Genomic DNA, 17,578 nt, shown 5'->3' with positions numbered 1-17,578 from the left:
GTTTTCTTTTTTAAGGATATGGAAAGACATTTAAATGGGCCTCACAGAGGGTGGTCATCACTTGTTAGCATCACCAGTCCTTCAAATAGGCATGTTAGCACTCTCATTTCAGAGACTCAGGAGGCGAAAGGACCAAACATTAATGAGGCAATGTTCTGATGTGAAGCCAGGGTCTGAACTACATTCTAAATACTACACTCATTTCGAGCACCTGCAGTGTTCTTGGAGGAAGGAAACTTGGGACCCACTAACTCTGCTCTTGGAGACTGGGTTGAGTAAGGGCAGCAGGCTCAGAGGGGCCAGGGCAGGGTAGGGATGGGTTTTACTGAAAGGTCATGGAGATATCCCAGGGGTTTGCAATTCTTCCATTTCCCTTCACTACGTCCAGCAGCCCTTGGAGGGAGGCTCAGGTCTCTCCCAGTTTGCAGAGGTATGCAGAGCCTGTCACTATTGGCTACACCTTTCACACAGAGAGGACTTTCCCTCTCCAGGGTCTACTGAGGCTATCTCCTGTCCCCCACCACACAGTAGCTCCCAACTCACCATCTGCACTGCCATCACCTTAGAGCAAACCCCATCTTCCCTCCATGGGACAACCTGCTGGCTGAATAAACTGGTGCCCCTGCCTCTGTCTCATCCCCACCCCACCTCCTCTATTCTCTATTCAGAAGTCAGAGAACAGACAGCCTCCCCCTGATCAAATCTCTCCAAAGGCCTCCCACTGCTTTCAAAAAAAATAAAAATAAAAAAAAAAGTAAACTCCTATCTGCAGGCAGACAAAGCCCTGGTAGGTCTGGAGGTCTGACCCAGTCACTCTCCCAAAGTCCTGGCTTAGGAGCCCTGAGTAAACAATGCTCCCTGCAGTCTCAGGGCCTTTGCATAAGCTTTTCCTTTTGCTAAGTTTCACTACCCCTTACCCACTAAACTCCTAGTCACTCCCACCTTGCCATTAGCTTAGTTCTTGATTTTAAAATTTATTTGGGAGGGGGGTCTTTTATTGAGACAGGGTCTCCCTGTAGCCCCAGCTGGCCTGAAACTCACTATGTAGACCAGGCTGGCTTTGAACTCACAAGAGATCCCCATGCCTCTGCCTCCCAAGTGCTGGGATTAAAGGCGTGTGCCACCATGACTGGTGCTGATTTGAAAATGTTTTATTATTATTATTATTATTATTACTATTATTACTATTATTTTGGTCTTTTTGAGACAGGGTCTCCCTGTAGCCCCAGCTGTCCTGGAACTCACTATGTAGACCAGGCTGGCCTTGAACTCACAGAGATCGGCCTGCCTCTGCCCCCCGGAGTGCTGGGATTAAAGGCATGCGTCACCACGCCCGGCTATTATTTTTTATGTGTATGAGTGTATTGCTTGCATGTAGATCAGTGCACCTGTGTTGTGCCATTCCCAGAGGTCAGAAGAGGGCATTGGATCCCCTGGAACTGGAGTTATGGACGGTTAGCTGCCATGTGGGTGCTGGGAATCAAACCCGGGCCAGTGCTCTTAACTGCTGAGCCATCTCTCTCTAGCCCCAGTTCCTGATTTTAAGGTCTCTGCTTCCCATAATACTGCTCATAGTTTAGGCATGCATGTGAAGTTATAACTTTTGTTCATGGTTTATTATGCATGTGTGGTGCTATTACTTTTTCCACATTTTTGGTGTTTTAATAGCTGCTTCCCAAACAGAACATAATCCTGGGCAGGGCAGTTTCCATGTCTGTCCTGTTTCCTGCCCTGTCCTGATACCCAGGGGTACACAGTGGAAGAAGGAATGAACAGAGGAAGGTGAGAGGTGGGTAGAACTGGAGCCTCTCACATACACCTTCCTCTGAGCAAGGGAGAGAAACTCAGGAATAAGCTCGTCCTAACGTGTCTACAGCGAAACCAAGGCTGGAACCTGAAGAACCAGAAAGACTGGGAGTGGACCTGGGCAGGGTGGGGCGGGGCCCCTGAGCTAAACAAAGAGCAGGGGAGGAGAGCCAGGTAGGGTCATGGGCATGCAGGAGGGACAGGCCTGGGAGCTGCATGGAGGCTGAACTGTGCTCAAGGCCTTGGGGCCATGAGGGAGGTAGAACTACTCTCTGCCCTTAGAGGTGGGAGATGAGCCAGAGTCCTGCTGAGCGCAGGGTCTGACTAGCAATGCTGCTCCAGTCCCAAGCTGCCCAGGGCTGTTGGATGGGCCCCTCTCCTGCCCAGGACTTGCCTTGCTCTCCACCAGTCTTACCCCTAGGACCACCAGAGCCCTTCTTATCCCAGAACCCCAGCTAGCCCTGGGTCTTCCTGTTCCTCAGGAGATACTTGGGGATCACAATCAAACCTTGTCTCTATATAGTCCTTATCTCCCTATATTTGTTCCTGTTAACCTCTCTAGCCTTATCTTTTAAAATAAGTATTTTGTGAGCACCTGCTAGGAGCCAACCACTATGCTGTACCTGAACACAGCTTGGACCCTGGTGGACTTGCTCCCACTATCCCAGCCCACCACAAGTACTCTACCTTTGCTTTTCAGTGTATCGTGAGCCCCTTTCAAGAGTTTCCTCTGCCAGACTGTGAAAACCTGTTACATGTCACACAGTCAGTTCGCCCAACCCAGTACAGATTAATGGCCCTGTGATCAGCTGGGTTACCAAGTAGGCAGGTAAAACAAGGCTCCAGTGACCACTCTGCCCCTGGGCTTGATGTTCAGTGAGTCTGAACAGATTATTGTGTGTGTGTGTATGTGTATAGATGCATGCATGTATGTGCCACCATGCATGTGTAGAAGTCAGAGGGCAACTTGTGGGAGTCAGTTCTTTCCATCATATGAATTCCAGGGATCAAACTCAGGTCATTAGGCTTGGTGGCAAGCACCTTCACCTGCTGAGCCATTTCACTGGCTTGAACAGAACTTTTGAGACTAGGAAACCAGATGCCATATGAATATGCCAGGAAGAGCTTTGTGTCACAGTTACCCACTGTCATCTAGTCCTTTGGGCAACTACTTCCAGTGGTATACCCTATGGCATTCTTAAAACCAACTGCTTACCCTCCAGGGTAGGATGAAGTGCCCAAGGAAAGGAACTAGCCTGGGCTGGGGGAAGCACACCCCCTAGGGAGGTTGCAGCAGCCCAGCTCCAGAGTCAGCTAAATTGGGCCATCTCCAAGGTCTCCACAGGGAGACTGATTACTATTTTGTGCCTCCCCTGAGGAGCATGCGTGCACACACACAAACAGCACTGCACATGTAAGCAGAAGGCAGGCATACAGCAGCAAAGGGCCACGAGGGCAGGGGGAGCTACCAGAGAGGTGATTTCCCAGGCTCTGAGAGGCCAGTGAGCTGGGGACTCATTAATGAGCTCTATGACTGTTCCTGGCAACCCTCCCCTGCCCAGTCCACTCAAGGGCAATTCTGGATCCAGGAGGCACTCCAACAGGGGGAACACCTACCAGGTGCCAAGTGCCTTGCCCATGTGACCTCAGTTAGCCTTTACAGGTAGGAGTGATTACCCCTATTGTGCAATAAGAAAACAGACCCAGAGAGAGAAAGCATTTGTGCTGAAGTTCCAGAGGGCAGAGTCTAGACGGGCACCCATTATACCAGGGGAGGGCCCTGCTATGTTCTAGCTTCAGGGGTTCTGGAGGAGGGAAATGGCAGAAGAGACACACTCTTCAGGCCTCTGACCACTTGTATCTGTTGCCTACCACCCACCTGCTTCAGCTACCAGGTGCTTTCCTAGGCTTCAATGCCTCCAAGTATCCAGGCCCACTTACACAGGGTCCTTGGGCCCTGCTGCTGTTCCATGCTGTCTATAAGTCTCACTCTGGCTTTCCCAGAAGCCCAGGGGTATGGCTGCTTCTTCCTCCCAGTCTCACTTCTTCATTAGGCAATTCCCACTGTTAGCAAATGCCTACTCACCCTTCAAGTGCCCTCTCTTTCGAGAAACCTCTCAACGCCCCTCCCAAGATACTCAGGCTACTGCCTATGCCAGAGCTGCCCCAACCTGCACCCGCTGCTGTGACTTAGGTCACAGGCTTGTGTCTTCCCTTTGGTGAGTTCTAACTGATGACAGGTCTGAGTGTAGTCTTTCTATCCTGGCACCTGAAACACAAGATCAGTAGAAACCTCTGTCCCAAGGCTGAACCAAGACCACCTCTGGTTCCATACCCATAAGGTCTTCGCTTCAGAGAAGGCACAAAACCCTGGGTTGGGGGGGGGGAGCTGAGCTGAGTGTGGTTTGTGCATGTGTGCAAGCAAGCATGTATGCATGCATGCCCAGTTCTACTGGCGCTGACTAGGCACTGATGGTGGGCCTCCAGGCTAACTCTTGGCAGCTGCTTTTCTATGAAGCTACCCTCCTCTCCCCTCCGAGGCCAGAGCTCACATTCATTTGTCTCGTTAAGAGGCCTATAGAAACACATTTGTCCGCTCTGCGCTTCACTGCTCTGGTCGTCAATTCTCTGGGAGCACCCACCCTGCCTTCTGCAACAGCCCTGTCCATATCTGGCTGCTTGCCCCTAGTGAGCAGTCTTCCAAGCTTAGCCCAAGCCTGGGCACAGTAGAGAGAGAGACTCAAAAGTGAGCACAATGTAAAGGCAGGCTAGTAGGGCAGACCCTGACTCCTGAGGCCAGTTTATCATGGTTGACATGTCTGCCCCGTGGCTCTGGGCCTGGAAGAGAGCCCACAGAACAGCACCTGAAACCTCCAATCCAGAGGCAAGATCTCAGCTTATTTACCTGGTTCCCACCTTCAAGACCCTGTTAGGTCTCTATAAGGAACCAGGCAAGAAGATTCCTGGAAATCTGCTCTAACAGCTCTCCAAACAGATTAGCTTTTCTGAAATAGTTCCCCACCTTGCTTCTTCCAATTCCAGGCCATTTCCATCCCATTCACTTATCTACCCACCACACTCGAGGCCCTGAGCTTGAAACATGACTCCTAGGGCCTCCCAGTCTGCTGGGGCAGACAGACCCAAGGCAAACTGCCACAGATGCATGTTCTAGAAAAGTGCAGAGGACCAGAACGTGACCTACACTCCTGCAGGAAGTGCTGACAGGCGAGTTGGAACTGGTCAGATGAAGGGCAGGAAAGTTTTTTTTCCTTTCTTCTCTTTTTTGAGACAGGGTCTCACATAGCCCAGGCTGGTCTTCAACTTGCTATGCAGCCAAAGATGATCTCAAACTCCTTATCCTCTTACCTCTACCTCCCAAGCACTGAGATTATAGTCATTTCACAAAAAGGAATTAAGGAATGAAGAAGGCTTGGACACAGAGTTTTGTGCAGCTGAGAACTGAGCATGGTAGGGCATGTGTGGACAGAGACAGTGAAGGGTGAGGTTAACAGAGGCTTCATAATGTAAGGCTTAGAGAAGGGGTAAGATAATAGACCCGACCCTGAAGGTAGGGGTGGGGAGGGAGTTTAAACTGAGGAGTATGACTCGATGCAACCTGATTCTCACTGTGGAATAGAGTGGATTAGGAGGGAGGGGACTGGAGGCAGGGAACCATCAGGAAGCCCCTCCATGCTAAAGCCCAAGCAGGAGCTGAAGGTGGCTTGGCTGAACATGGTGGAGAGAAGTGGATGCATTCCAAGACACTCAGAAGGGAGAAGCAACAGAACTTGGTGATGGATTATATGTGAGATAAAAGGGAGGGAGGAAGCTGGGAGGAGGCCCAGGTTTCTGACTTGGTGACCGGGTGGGTGGTAATGCCATTTACAGGGAGAACTGGAGGCAGGTGGGGGAGGGGGAATGAGGGGTGCAGGTTGGGGCGTGCTGGGTATGAGGTAGCGAGAAGGCAGTTATTCTCCTAGGCCACATTGTTTCTCAAAGCCCAGTGGGTGTGTTCTCCCCCTGCCTTCTCAGACTCTGAGAATGTTTGTGGGTGGGATGATGGGGAGATGGACCAACAGCAGTTCTTCAACATCCAAGGGCTACTGACTACCCCAGACCAGTGTTCCCTTTCCTGCTGACAGGAGTCATACCTAGTGTCACACCTAGTGTGGGTCAGTTTTCTGCAGCTTGCCCCTATAAGCCTTAAGCTCTCTCCCACCAGACCCAGCCAGGCCTGAAGATCAGCCCACTCTCCCATTCTGTGGTTCCACACCTGAATTCTGATCTAGAACACCCGCCCCCATGGCCCCTCATCCTCTGGAGGAAGGTGTACCTCATCCTCTTCTGGCCAGACCAAGGGCTTTGCCTCGAGGACAAAGGGCGGGGTACAGGAGGGCCACCCACTTCTATGATTGGCTCCTGAATTATTAATGAGCCCTAGAAGAAAGAGCCCTTGTAGGACAAGGATCTTGTCCAGAGACCTGGAGGGGGTAGGGGAAGCCTACGCCTGCTGACCTGAAGGCTGACCCCTAGACTGATCCTGGACTGCCTCTGGGTTTGGGATAGGCTGGGACTAGCCCCTTCCCCCCAGGGACCTCAGATCTGACCTTGCCCCTCCCCCCAGCCTGCAGATTGGTTAACTCTGCTCCATGCTCCGCCTCCCACCAGTAACCAAGCAGTGGTAACCATGGTGACGGGGCGGGCTGTGGCCAGTCTTATAGTGCCAGGCAGGGGGAAGGGCAGCAGTAGGAAACAGACCAAAGTTCAGAGTTGGACCTAGGTAGGGAACAAATTGTCACCCTCTTAACACACAAAGTGTTCTTGTTCTCTCTCTCTCTCTCTCTCTCTCTCTCTCTGCTTCGTGAAAGTCAAGTAGCACAATCTTCCCCAGTTTCCAGGGCTTGGCTCAGGGAAGGGTGTCCTTTGCCTACAAGATTTCTAGTAAAAGAAGAGGAAGGGCTCAGTACCCCCACACTTGGATTCTGAGGGTCTAACCTAGGGGAGCCTTCTCTGGACCCATGGACACATCTGATACCCTATTCATGCCTCCTTCTACACAAGGTCTTTTACATAGATCTGCAACACAGACATAGCACATGCCTAGTCACATCACATAAAGATCTCATGAATCCAAGACATGTCTCCTTAACCCCATAAAATGGTCGCACTAAGACAGGCCCCACCCTGCAGAGCCCAAGGGATACCAGGTGCTCCACAGAATGAATGTTTGGAGGAAACAGAAGGACCAGATACTCCTTAGACAGGGGCTCTCCAAGTGGTGCATCTATCTGGTCATCCTGTTTCTGTCTCTTAGTACCTAGTAGTGATCCATTCTAGAGACCTGCTAGAAGGGAAGCCACTTTTCAACCTGGGATATCTGTATTGTGAGGGATCAGACTTACTGTCGCCGTGGGCACCCGCCACCAAACCAAGTATCACGAGTGCAGGCACAAGGGGCACCATCATCTTCCCTGGGGCTGGCTCGGAAGCCATCCAGGGTCCTTGCTCCACAACCAGCCACAGCCCAGGACAATCCACCTGTAATGGAGAAAAGGACAAAGCTAGTTAACTGTATCCACTAGTGTTCCTGCTGCCTTCCCACTGTCACCTCTTGGCCTCCACACATGGTCTACTTCAGCAGTCCCACCTCTGCCTGGGAAATGGTCACCCAAGCACCAAATCCGCAGTGCTGCTAAGGTCAACCCATCCTGTGGAGGGAGAATGCAAAGGCCTTTAGGGCATTCTCTAAACCCCAGGAAGAAAAACAGGGAGCTAATGGGACAGAAGCAAGCCCAGGGGTGGTCCATCCCAGATCCTGAGCTTCCAACACATACCACTAAGGGGATAGGAAAATGGGGCCAAAACATACACAGGCTGGGACACAAAGACTGAACAAAGCAAGACAATGAAAAGGAACAGTGAGTACCTAGGCAGACCTACACAGGTCAGGGATGTTCTGGTCCCTGGGGCATCCTGCTGCCTCCAGAGGCCAGACCCCCACACTCTCAGCACAGGCCCCAGAACACAGACTTAGCAGCAGACAGCTCCAGGTACCAGAGGCTTGCAGCCAAAGCCACAACCCGTCAGGGCTCGCCAGAACTGCTCTCAACAAGCTGCAGCTGCCCCGCCTGGCTACCCTCATCCTACCCAATTCCCATGGCACCTTCCTATCCCGAACAGAAACCACAAGGCTTTAGTGGCTGAGAATTGGGGTGCTAGACCCTAAGATTTGACACCTATGCCTCCCCCTTCCCTTGTCCAAGGCATCCAAAGCATAAAGGGAGACAGCTTTGTTTGAGACTGGCTGAAACCTACAGGCCTTTGCTCACTCTGCTGTCTACATGCCCCTCCTACTCTGCAGATACCTGCTTAAGCCTTCCTGTGGCCACACTATGTACTGCAGACACTGTTGTCATTCCCCAGTCCCAGTGGTAAACTCTTAAAGGTCTCTCTCCCACATCGCCCCCTACCTGAGGGCTTCCAGTGATGTGCAGCAGTACCCATCACTTCTGCTCACATTTTGTCATGGATAGGACATTGGCACATGGCCAGGTCTTACAATGCTCTAAAAACACAACAGGGCATATTCGGAGTGTGACAGTGGATATGCCACAGTGGTACTCAGATCCTGGTGGCATTTTCATGGCTAGAACAAGGTCCTCACTGACCCACACTGCTGAGAATTTGTAAGGTGAGAGGGCAAGTGAACAAGAGGGACTAAGCTGAAAGATGGTTCTGGTCCTTCCTAGAACTTGAGCCCTTATCTGAACTGGGATGGTCAAAGATCATGAGATGAATGAGAAGCAGGTGAGCAAAGGTGTTGTGTTGCATAAAGCAAGGGGACTGTAAAGTGAGGCAGGGGCTAAAGACAAAGGGAAGGGAGAGGACATATTCCCTGTTTCAGGAGCTCTTTTGGGAGGTATGCAGCAAAAGAAATCAAGTTTTCAACACAGGCGGGGGGGGGGGGGGGGGGGGGGGGGGCGCAGACACGATGGGGGACGACACAGACGGACAGATGATACCGCCTCTATTTATTTCAAGCTGAAGGTTCTGTTGAGTGATCACAGAACTGAGGTGGCTGAATTCACATAAGACCCTGCACAGCCATGTTAGGATGGGGAGTTCCATATCACTAAGGCCCTGTCTGGGCTTGGTCATCACAGCACTATGGTACCTCAGGGCAGCCAATGGTACAATTCAATTTCTCAGAACAACATTAGGTGCTGAACTGCCTGGTCAGGTTATCATGGGGACATGGTTCCCTGATGGAACCATCCTTGAGCTGCAATGCAGACACCAAGGGTATAACTCAACAGTGTAATTCACCAAAGGTCAGGTGCTGAGTGACCCAGGCAGGTGTCATGGGGTGTGACTAGATAAAAGTCAGAGTTTAACTCCCATGCTCAAACATTCTAGGCACACGACCCCCCTGTGCAAGTGTCATGGGGGCCCCCATCTCCCCAGTACAAACATAAAGGGATGAAACAAAGTAGATATTACAAGGTCCAAGTGCACAGCATGTCGTCCGGGGACAGAATTCCCCAGTACAATTACACAGGCTTAATCCCCTGTAGCTTCCTTGGTGCAGTCAACAGAGCGCTGTAACTCCCAGGTGCAGATGCCAGGGAAACACAGTGTCTGGTCCACACGCCATGTGGGTATACACAGAGGGTACAGAGATTTGTGGGTATAGTTGCCTGATAAGGACATCACAGGGGTATAACTCCAAGTATACCGACAAAGGTGGAACTCTTTGTCACAGACACCATGGGGAGGGTCAATATTAAAGGAAGAGTGGGGCCCTACCCAGTAGCCATCACAGGGCTCTAAAATGGGTACCCATATGATACAATCTTGAGATTCTGGCCACAGATGTTAGGGAACTGGGGCCTCTGGCAATCCAATCTCCAGGGTAGCAAAGACAAGTAGCCTTTACTTGGGAGATTCAAGGCCCCCTGTGTTTGTTCAGATCCACAATGTAGGAAAGGCAGACAAGTTGGAAAAAAAAGACATTCCCTCCTAAGAGAGCTGCTCCCAGTGGTCCTGGGACACAAGGACACAGACACCTAGAAACATGAAGAGACCCCAGGGGCACACACAAACATGGACATATTCTCAGGGAGCTGCTCTGGCAACCACACAGTCCTCCGAGCCAGGGACTCTCCCTCTCAGCAGCTCCTGATGTGATCAAGTTGCTCCCACCTCTGGGCTCTGGGCACAGAGCCTGTCCCTGTTGTCAGGGGGTTCAGGCTGCTCCCAGCTCCAGGGTTTCCTTCATCAGAGAACAGAGCAGCTGAATCCCAAGCCTGGTCTTGAGTCTAGAGCTCAGTCTTGCCCACAATTCAGTCTCTGGGTCCCCAACAGGAACAGGGAGGTAGGTCTGCCTTGCTGCTTTGCCAAGAACAGTGTGCACCTACTCAGTGCAGCAGTGTTCAGAGCAGGCACTCTCTTCACCACCACAGGTGGGTGAGTCTGAGCTTTGGGTGATTCAGATTAAAAATCAAGCCCAAACACTTGGGCACTCAAGCTAGTCTCTGAATTGCACTGTGGGCCATCAGTTCTACCAAACTGTCATACTTGGACTGGGAAACAATTACATGCCATATGATATTATAGAATATAACTGGGTGTAATTTTTCTACATTCAGAATAGCTTTGATGTATCTTTTTTCTTTGCTACACTGGTATAAAGCTGCCCTGTCTTAGGAAGAACTGTCCTTTATTCTCAAATTTTGTCCTTGGTGCTAAAATGTCCTTTCTTGTATGAAATGATAGGGATAGCAGATAGCTTGTTTTTTTATAATGTCCTTACTTGGCAAAATAAAAAATTGCTAACCCCCTGTCTGGCCCTAAGTACTTTTGGAAACTGAACTGTGTGTGAAACCAAAGAGCCTGGGAATCACTGTTCTGAGGGAAAAGGAAGCAGTAGGCAGAACCCCAAGCCACAGGACTCACATGTGTATCATGGAAAATGCGAGTCACTTCCATGTGGCCTACCCTAGCTATCCCTGCCAGGTCCAAAGAGGGCCCCCAAGGGACCATGTGATGCCAGGACTGAGGGGTTCCCGGATGGAAAACAGCTGGGATCATTCTCGAGGCCCCCTCATAAATATGCAAACACAGATTGATTTGTTTCCCTTTGGGCATGAGTTATTCACAAATATTAATTAGTCTCCAAATAGCACCTGTTCCTCCAGGCTCCCCCACCCCTCCTCTTTAGGCCAGGACCTCGGCTCCCAGGGGACTGGAGACCAAACATGGACATGGGCAGAAGAAAGGGCATCCAGGGCCCCACAGTGTGGCTGCCAAGAAGAAAGACCAGGGCTTGGGCAATGAGATGCATGCTGGGCAGGAGAGCTGAGAGCCGTTCATCTTCTAACCTGTGGCAGAAGCTAACCGAGCCCCTTTGTCATGTCCTGGACAGTTCACCGCGTGGCACTGCAGCAGTGGCCACGGAGGCGGAAACAGGCCTTGTTACACTTGGGAAGGGAAAACCAAAATGTTTCCAACTCTCACCAAACCAACCACTGGATTATGACAGGTATAAATCACAGCCTCAGCCACAACCCTGGCACCAGGGAAGGAGATGGCTGGCAGAAGGGGGCCTGAGACTCCCTTGCCTCCTCCAATCAGGTGGCTAGAATCTGTGTGCACAGCACACAGGAACAGCACTCTCTCCTACTTTGGTACTGAGGATCCTTCAGCTACTGTGAGGCCCTTTTGTAGCCCTCAGTTTCTGACGTTCTGGGGAATAAAAGCAGGTACCAGGGGTATCCTAGTCTCTGGGAGTGGCAGCCAAGAACCTAACAGGGGCCTAGCTGAGGAACAAAAGACCAAGTGGACTAACTTAGGTTCCTTCTACAGCCACAACCCCTACACCTGCAGGTTCCTTCCTTTTGGGGGCGGGGATCCCTTGGATTAATGCTCACAGCTTTGTTGCCTCCAGGCCTCTGCACTTGCTGTTGTCTCCACTGGAAAAGATGCCCTTCTCTTTTCCCAGTCACTCACTCCCCCTTCAGAACTGGGTTCAAGTGACACATCAATGTAAATCTTCCCCCAGTGACCCTCCCAAGGTTTCCAGGTTGTACAGCACAGTGAAGACACAAGAGGTGATGTACACCAGAGTGACTCTGCCCTGCCATAGGATGTGATGTAATATCTGGAGACATTTCTGATTGTCAAGACTGGGGATGGAGGTAGATGTTACTATTATTTAATGGGAAGAAACTTGGGGTGCTGTGAGACATCGTACAACATCAAGCTAGCCCTACAGCAAAGGATCATCTTGTTTAAAATGTTCAGTGAAGAAGGCAAGCTGTTTGGCCTACAGCATGACCTGGCCTCAGAATTCAGTCCCATAAGAAAGCATGCCTTCAACCAAAGTCAGCCCCAACCTGGCCTAACTCACAAAAACAGCTTCCTGGTCTTTAGGATCTGAAAGCATCTTCTCCTGCCCCCAAATTGGTTCAGCCCTCAAAAGCTGGGCCCTGAGGCACACCCCATCTCCACCCTTCAGACAGGCCATCAGCAAGTGGCATCTCCAGAGCACAAAAGGCTCCCTGCCTTTCAGGGCCTCTTCTGGCAAGACTGCACTTTCAGGCAGACCAGACCCTTACCTGAGGATACAGGAAAGGGCACAGAATCTCCCCACCTGACTTCTCCAGCCTATGACAGTCCTCCTTGCTGCCCCCTACATTAAGCCCAACGCCTATTTCGCCAAGCGTGAATACTTACAGCACTCATTCCTACCCATCTAAGCCAGACCCATGTTTTTAAAAATTGTATTTATTTTTTGTTATTTTGTGTGTGTGGTATGTGGAGGTCAAAAGGCAACTCCATGAAGTTAGTTCTTTTCCTCCAACTTTATGTGGCTTCCAGGGACCAAACTCTCGTCATCAGGCTTTTATGGCAAGTACGTTCACTCCTTGAGCCATTTCTGTCATGGTCTCTTGTTTAGCCATCTGTCTAGAATCATTCAGTAAGGAGGGTGATGGCCAAGAGTGGTTCTGCCCTCAAAGAGCTAAGAGAGGGTGAAAAGCCCACCAAGCTCTCAGTCAACTCAAGATCCTCTGTTTCTCCTCTAAGGCCCCCAGTCTCAAGGACACCCAGCCATCCTGATTAGCAAGTCCTTGAATGTCCTTTTCTTACTCTATACATCCAGCCTATCAGTAAGTTTGACCCTGCCTTGCATCCCTCCCAACTACCAGTCAGACCTTTAGTGAGCTTTCTGCCTTTGGCCACTCCCTTCCAACCCATCCTGGACACACAAGTGCAAATCTGATCATGTCTATCATGTATGCTTTGCTGGCCACTTGATCTCACAAAAGGTACCATCCAAAGTTCTATGCATGAATGAACAGACAGATAGATGAATGTATGGATGCTGTTTTGTCTGCTTGAGAACCTTCAATGTCTCCATATGTCTTAGGAAGAAGTCCACAGCTTTCAGCTGCACATCCATGCCCCTTATGTAAACTCCAAACTCACTCTTCGAGCTCACTCTCTATGCCAGTCCACTGCCCTGAATGCCCTGGTCCTGCTACCATAATCTTTGGTTGACAGGCAATCTTTCCTATAGAAACTTGAACGGAAAAGAAGACAGACACTAGTGTAAGTCCCAGTATGTCACCCAGAAATCTATTTCACACCTACAGCAGTTGACAAGCTGTAGAGCATTCCCCACCCACCCTCATCCTCTACTCCATCCAGATGCGCCTTGATACCTCCCCTCCCTCATGTTCCACAGTCAATCCTTCTCCATGACCTGTCTACCTCCCTAAATAGCTGCCTTCCTGGTCCAGGCCTCCACCATCGCTCAGCCACACACACACTGGACATCCCTTCCACAATTCTCCACAGGCCTCACATCCAAGTTGCTCAGTCTGGCCCACAGGAACCCTCTGCACCCCTACACCTGGCCGCATGTTGGGGGCACACTCACCGGGTCTTTGCTTGCTCACACTAGTCACTCTTGCTGGGTGATCAGCACTGAGGGCAGGGCACCAGGGCCTCCGCTCCTTTCTGGACAGAGAAGAAAAGATGAGAAAAACATCAAGAATTTCATCAAAGCAGAATATAAATTGACACAGACTTTTGAAATTTGCTATTTATGCAGGAAAAAAGAAAAGCAGGTTACAGATGTCAGTGTAGGATGATCCCTATTTAGTAGAAGCATCTATCTAGTTACTTTACTGCATTCATTCGATAACCCCTTGATAATCCACTTGCTAAGCACCTACTACGTGCCTACTAACCTCCTTCCCTATGCTTATGGGCAACACAGGCCCCCATCTCCAACCCTAACTACAGAATCTATGTCCAAATTCCTCAGCATAACCCTGCAGTTGAGCTGCCCTACCAGTAAAGCCCCGCCTGCTGGGCTCCCCTCCCAGTAGCCAGCCACAAGAGTTCTGCTTTCAATCCTCAAGTGTGCCCTGCTTCTTCCTATCTCCTGGCCTTGTCTATGTTGTGTACCACTATGCAGAATGGGCTGCTATGTGCTTCTGGCCCATTACCACTCAGTTCTCAGATCCAATAGCACTTTCTTAGGTAAGCCTTCCATGACATCTCCGTCTACATGTCTGGACCTTGCCTCAAAGCAGCCACCACAAACATATTTATTTACTTAAATAATTCTGAGTCATTAAAATAACTTAGTAAGAGCATGAGCCATGTCTGCCTGGTTCAACTCACTATCCCCAAAGCCCAGCAGGGAACCCAATGCATAGTAGGTGCTCGGTTAACACACAGTGAGCAAACCAGTTGATGGGGAATAGGTCAGCCAGAAGGACACATCCAGCACAAAATCGTCAAAGCTTCAGGAACAATATTTATTTTTGACTTTCTGCTTCTCTATATTTTTACAAAATGAAGGTGTGCCCCTGGATGCCTCTTCCGCTGGCACACACACACAGAGTCAGAGCCTTGCCCCTTCCTTCAAGAACCATATTACTGAGCTCTCACTAGCATGGACATGGTTCTGGATAGGGGCAGGCCTTGGTCATGCCCACATTGCCTCATTACCAACTCCGCTTTGTAGATGCCCACTTGAGGTAGGCTACACCCTGCCTAGGGCTTCTCTTGGGCCTCATCTCACACTTACAAGCAGGGCCTGCCCCACAGCCCTGCTACCCCTGTTCCTCCCAAAACAGGAAACACAGTGGTCAAGGGGGCTGGAGTCACCGTCACTGACCCAGGGTGGATCTCATCACCAGCCAGAGACCACCCTCCGCAACTGGGAATTGTCCTCACTTTAAGACTGGTTACCTTTGGCAAGGTGGGGAAAGTCTCAGGTCAAAGGCCATTCTGACTCACCCAAGGCCTCAGGAAGCCTACCAGTGTGGGTTCCTGCCCCCAGTCCATTGCATTTCTCTACAACATTCCCAGTGGCCACTGCTCCTGCAGCAAGCTGCCAGGCGGGTCTGGCCAGACAAACCGGCTTCCCTGTTGCAAACTCAAAGGCCCGTTTGTCTAGAGATGCCCACTGGGCCTCACGGTGCCTGTTGGCTCTACTACTGCTCAGGAACCCAGGCAGAGGGGTAGCGTCCAAGGCACCAGTATCATACCCAAGCCAGCATTGGGCCCTATTTTGAGCAGGAGCTACACCTAAAGAGAGGTACACACCCAAAATGGCCTCGGAGTGGGTCTCAGGAAGCTAAGCACTCAGAATCTTGAGGCTACAAAGACCCCAAGGCACACAGAACAGCCCAAGCCAGTATTTTGGAATAACGAGAACAGCACCGGGGCCACGCCAGTCCAGGATCAACAGCCCCAACACAGACTATCAAGTCATCTTCAGATTCACTAGCTCCCAGAACCACTCTAGACCCACAAGGGGACAGAGCCCAGAATAGTCAGCATGGCCAGCTCCCTAGAGAACGGCACCAGCACAGACATCTGGAATGCAGACTGGACAGCTGCTGAGCCTGAGCCTAATTGGACCGGACCCCAGTAAGGAATCACATTGGGTACCACCCAGAAAGGTCTTGGACTGGGCTTGACAGGCATGACCAGGATGGGGGAGAAGGCCTTTGGACCAACTCAGCTGGCTCCAGGAGGGCTCTGCGTCATCTGCCAAGCTTGAAACTGGACCACCAGTGGGACCAAGAGCAAGCAGGAATCCAGAGCACAGACATGGTTTGAAGCAACCTCCAGGCAGCCCTGGGGCTGCAGCACGAAAAGTCTCCAGAAGCAGCAGCTACCGCACAGCCAAGGAGCTAAAGTCAAAGTTCTCTGACCGAGAGGCCAAGTGTGCTGGATAGCTTTAGTGTCAATTTGACACACCTGGGTTGAGGAAGCCTCAATTGGGGAATTTCCTCTACTGTACTGGCCTATGGCCATGTCTGAGGGGCATCTTCTTGATGAGTGATGTGGGAGAGCCCAGCCCACCGTGGGTGGTGCCACCCCTGGGCAGGTGGGCCTGTGTTGCATAAGAGAGCAGGCTGAGCAGGGGCCAGGGGAGCAAGCCAGTAAGCAGCGTTCCTCCATGGCCTGTGCTCCAGCTCCTGCCTCCAGGTTCTTGCCCTGAGTTCCTACCTTGAGCTCCCGGATGAACTGTGACCCGGGATATGTAAGCTAAATAAACCCTTTCCTCCCCAAGTTGGTAGTGGTCAGAGTATTTTGTCACAGCGAAGGAGAACAAACTAGGACACCAAGTATACAGAGACCTGGAGCATGAGGCAAAAGCAGAAAGATCGAACCTCAGGAAGCACCCAGAGCCCAGAAAGAGTCAAAGTAGGGAACTAAACCCGAGGCTGCCCCTTCTCAGAATGCCTTCTATCTCCCCTCACAAGCTCTCTTCTGCAGGGCCCCACCTTCAGCCTTCTCATACCTGCCCCCTGAAGGTCAAATATACTTGAGCAACACAAAGTTCCATCAATGACAATGAGGCTTGGGGGCCAGGCAGCTATTCCTCAAACACCTGGTTGAGGTTTCCATCTGAAAACCCCAAGCTCAGAACTGCAGCTACTGTAGGCCCATGCCTCCTCCACCTGAACGCTCTATGTTTTTAAAGGCAACCTTGGGTAAATCTGATGGGCAAGCACACTTGCATCACTTTTGATGACGTTTAAACCACTGTTACTACTGAGTGACAATATAAAATGCAAGGTCCTGACCAAGCACTTTATGCCTATTAACTGTAATACTCCTAACAACCTGTGAGGCATGGAATTCTATTGTGCCCATTTGAGAAATAAGGTTCAGAGATGGTAAGCAACTTGCTCAAGGTCAAGTTAAACTCCAGTAGTTCATAATCAAAGTCAGCTCTTGGCTACTCTTGACAGCTGTCTTCTCTGGATGAGCACCATCCCTAGCTCTAATGTAATTCCTGGTACCCTGGCTCAGACTTCACACTAACCCTTAGGTGCCTCAAAGGCAACACGCTGGGCCAGAGTCTCTTCCCTAGGTCCCTAGCTCAGGAACTTCAATCCAGGAAGACCTGGCCAGTACTCTCTGGAGCCGGGGCCCCTTCCTCTTCATTACTTCATATCCCACAAACCATCCTGTCCTGGTGAAAGTGCCTTCTCAATGGCTCTGTGCTCCTACCCTGCCATGCCACCTTTTTCTTACCTGACTTTCTGCATTGTCCTCCTCATTGGAATCTTGTTCCTGCCCAGAACCATCTTTTAGAAAAATAACTGACCATAGCATTATCCATGGTCTCCACCCAAACTTTAAGTTGTTGGTGTCTCCCTTGTGTTCTCAAAGTCACAGGTACCTCACAGAGTACTCAAAGCTCTCTGACCTGCTGTTTCTCTGAAAATGCCACAAG

General features: G+C 50.7%; 1 protein-coding gene across 8 annotated transcripts in view; it reads right to left on the bottom strand.

Moving 5' to 3' along the window:
- The window catches only part of Ptprf (protein tyrosine phosphatase receptor type F), a 77,849-nt gene extending 64,021 nt beyond the window's left edge, over positions 1-13,828 (bottom strand). For 7 of the 8 annotated variants that reach the window (XM_029569513.1, XM_029569516.1, XM_029569515.1 and 4 more), the window contains exons 1-2: positions 13,748-13,828; positions 7,209-7,344 (exon numbers count right to left, since the gene is read on the bottom strand). In XM_029569513.1, the coding sequence (XP_029425373.1) occupies positions 7,209-7,299 (91 nt within the window). In that variant the 5' untranslated portion in view covers positions 7,300-7,344; positions 13,748-13,828. Of the gene's footprint in view, positions 1-7,208; positions 7,345-13,747 lie in introns of those variants that run through there. The other variant, XM_017801168.1, reaches the window with a different exon arrangement.
- Between the last annotated feature and the right edge of the window lie 3,750 nt (positions 13,829-17,578).

This window comes from Nannospalax galili, unplaced genomic scaffold (assembly GCF_000622305.1).
Source record: "Nannospalax galili isolate Female #2095 unplaced genomic scaffold, S.galili_v1.0 scaffold1402, whole genome shotgun sequence".
In the NCBI taxonomy this organism is placed as follows: Eukaryota; Metazoa; Chordata; class Mammalia; order Rodentia; family Spalacidae; genus Nannospalax; species Nannospalax galili.
The sequence above is the reverse complement of the archived record's forward strand: the minus strand, read 5'-3'. Positions and strand labels throughout refer to the sequence as shown.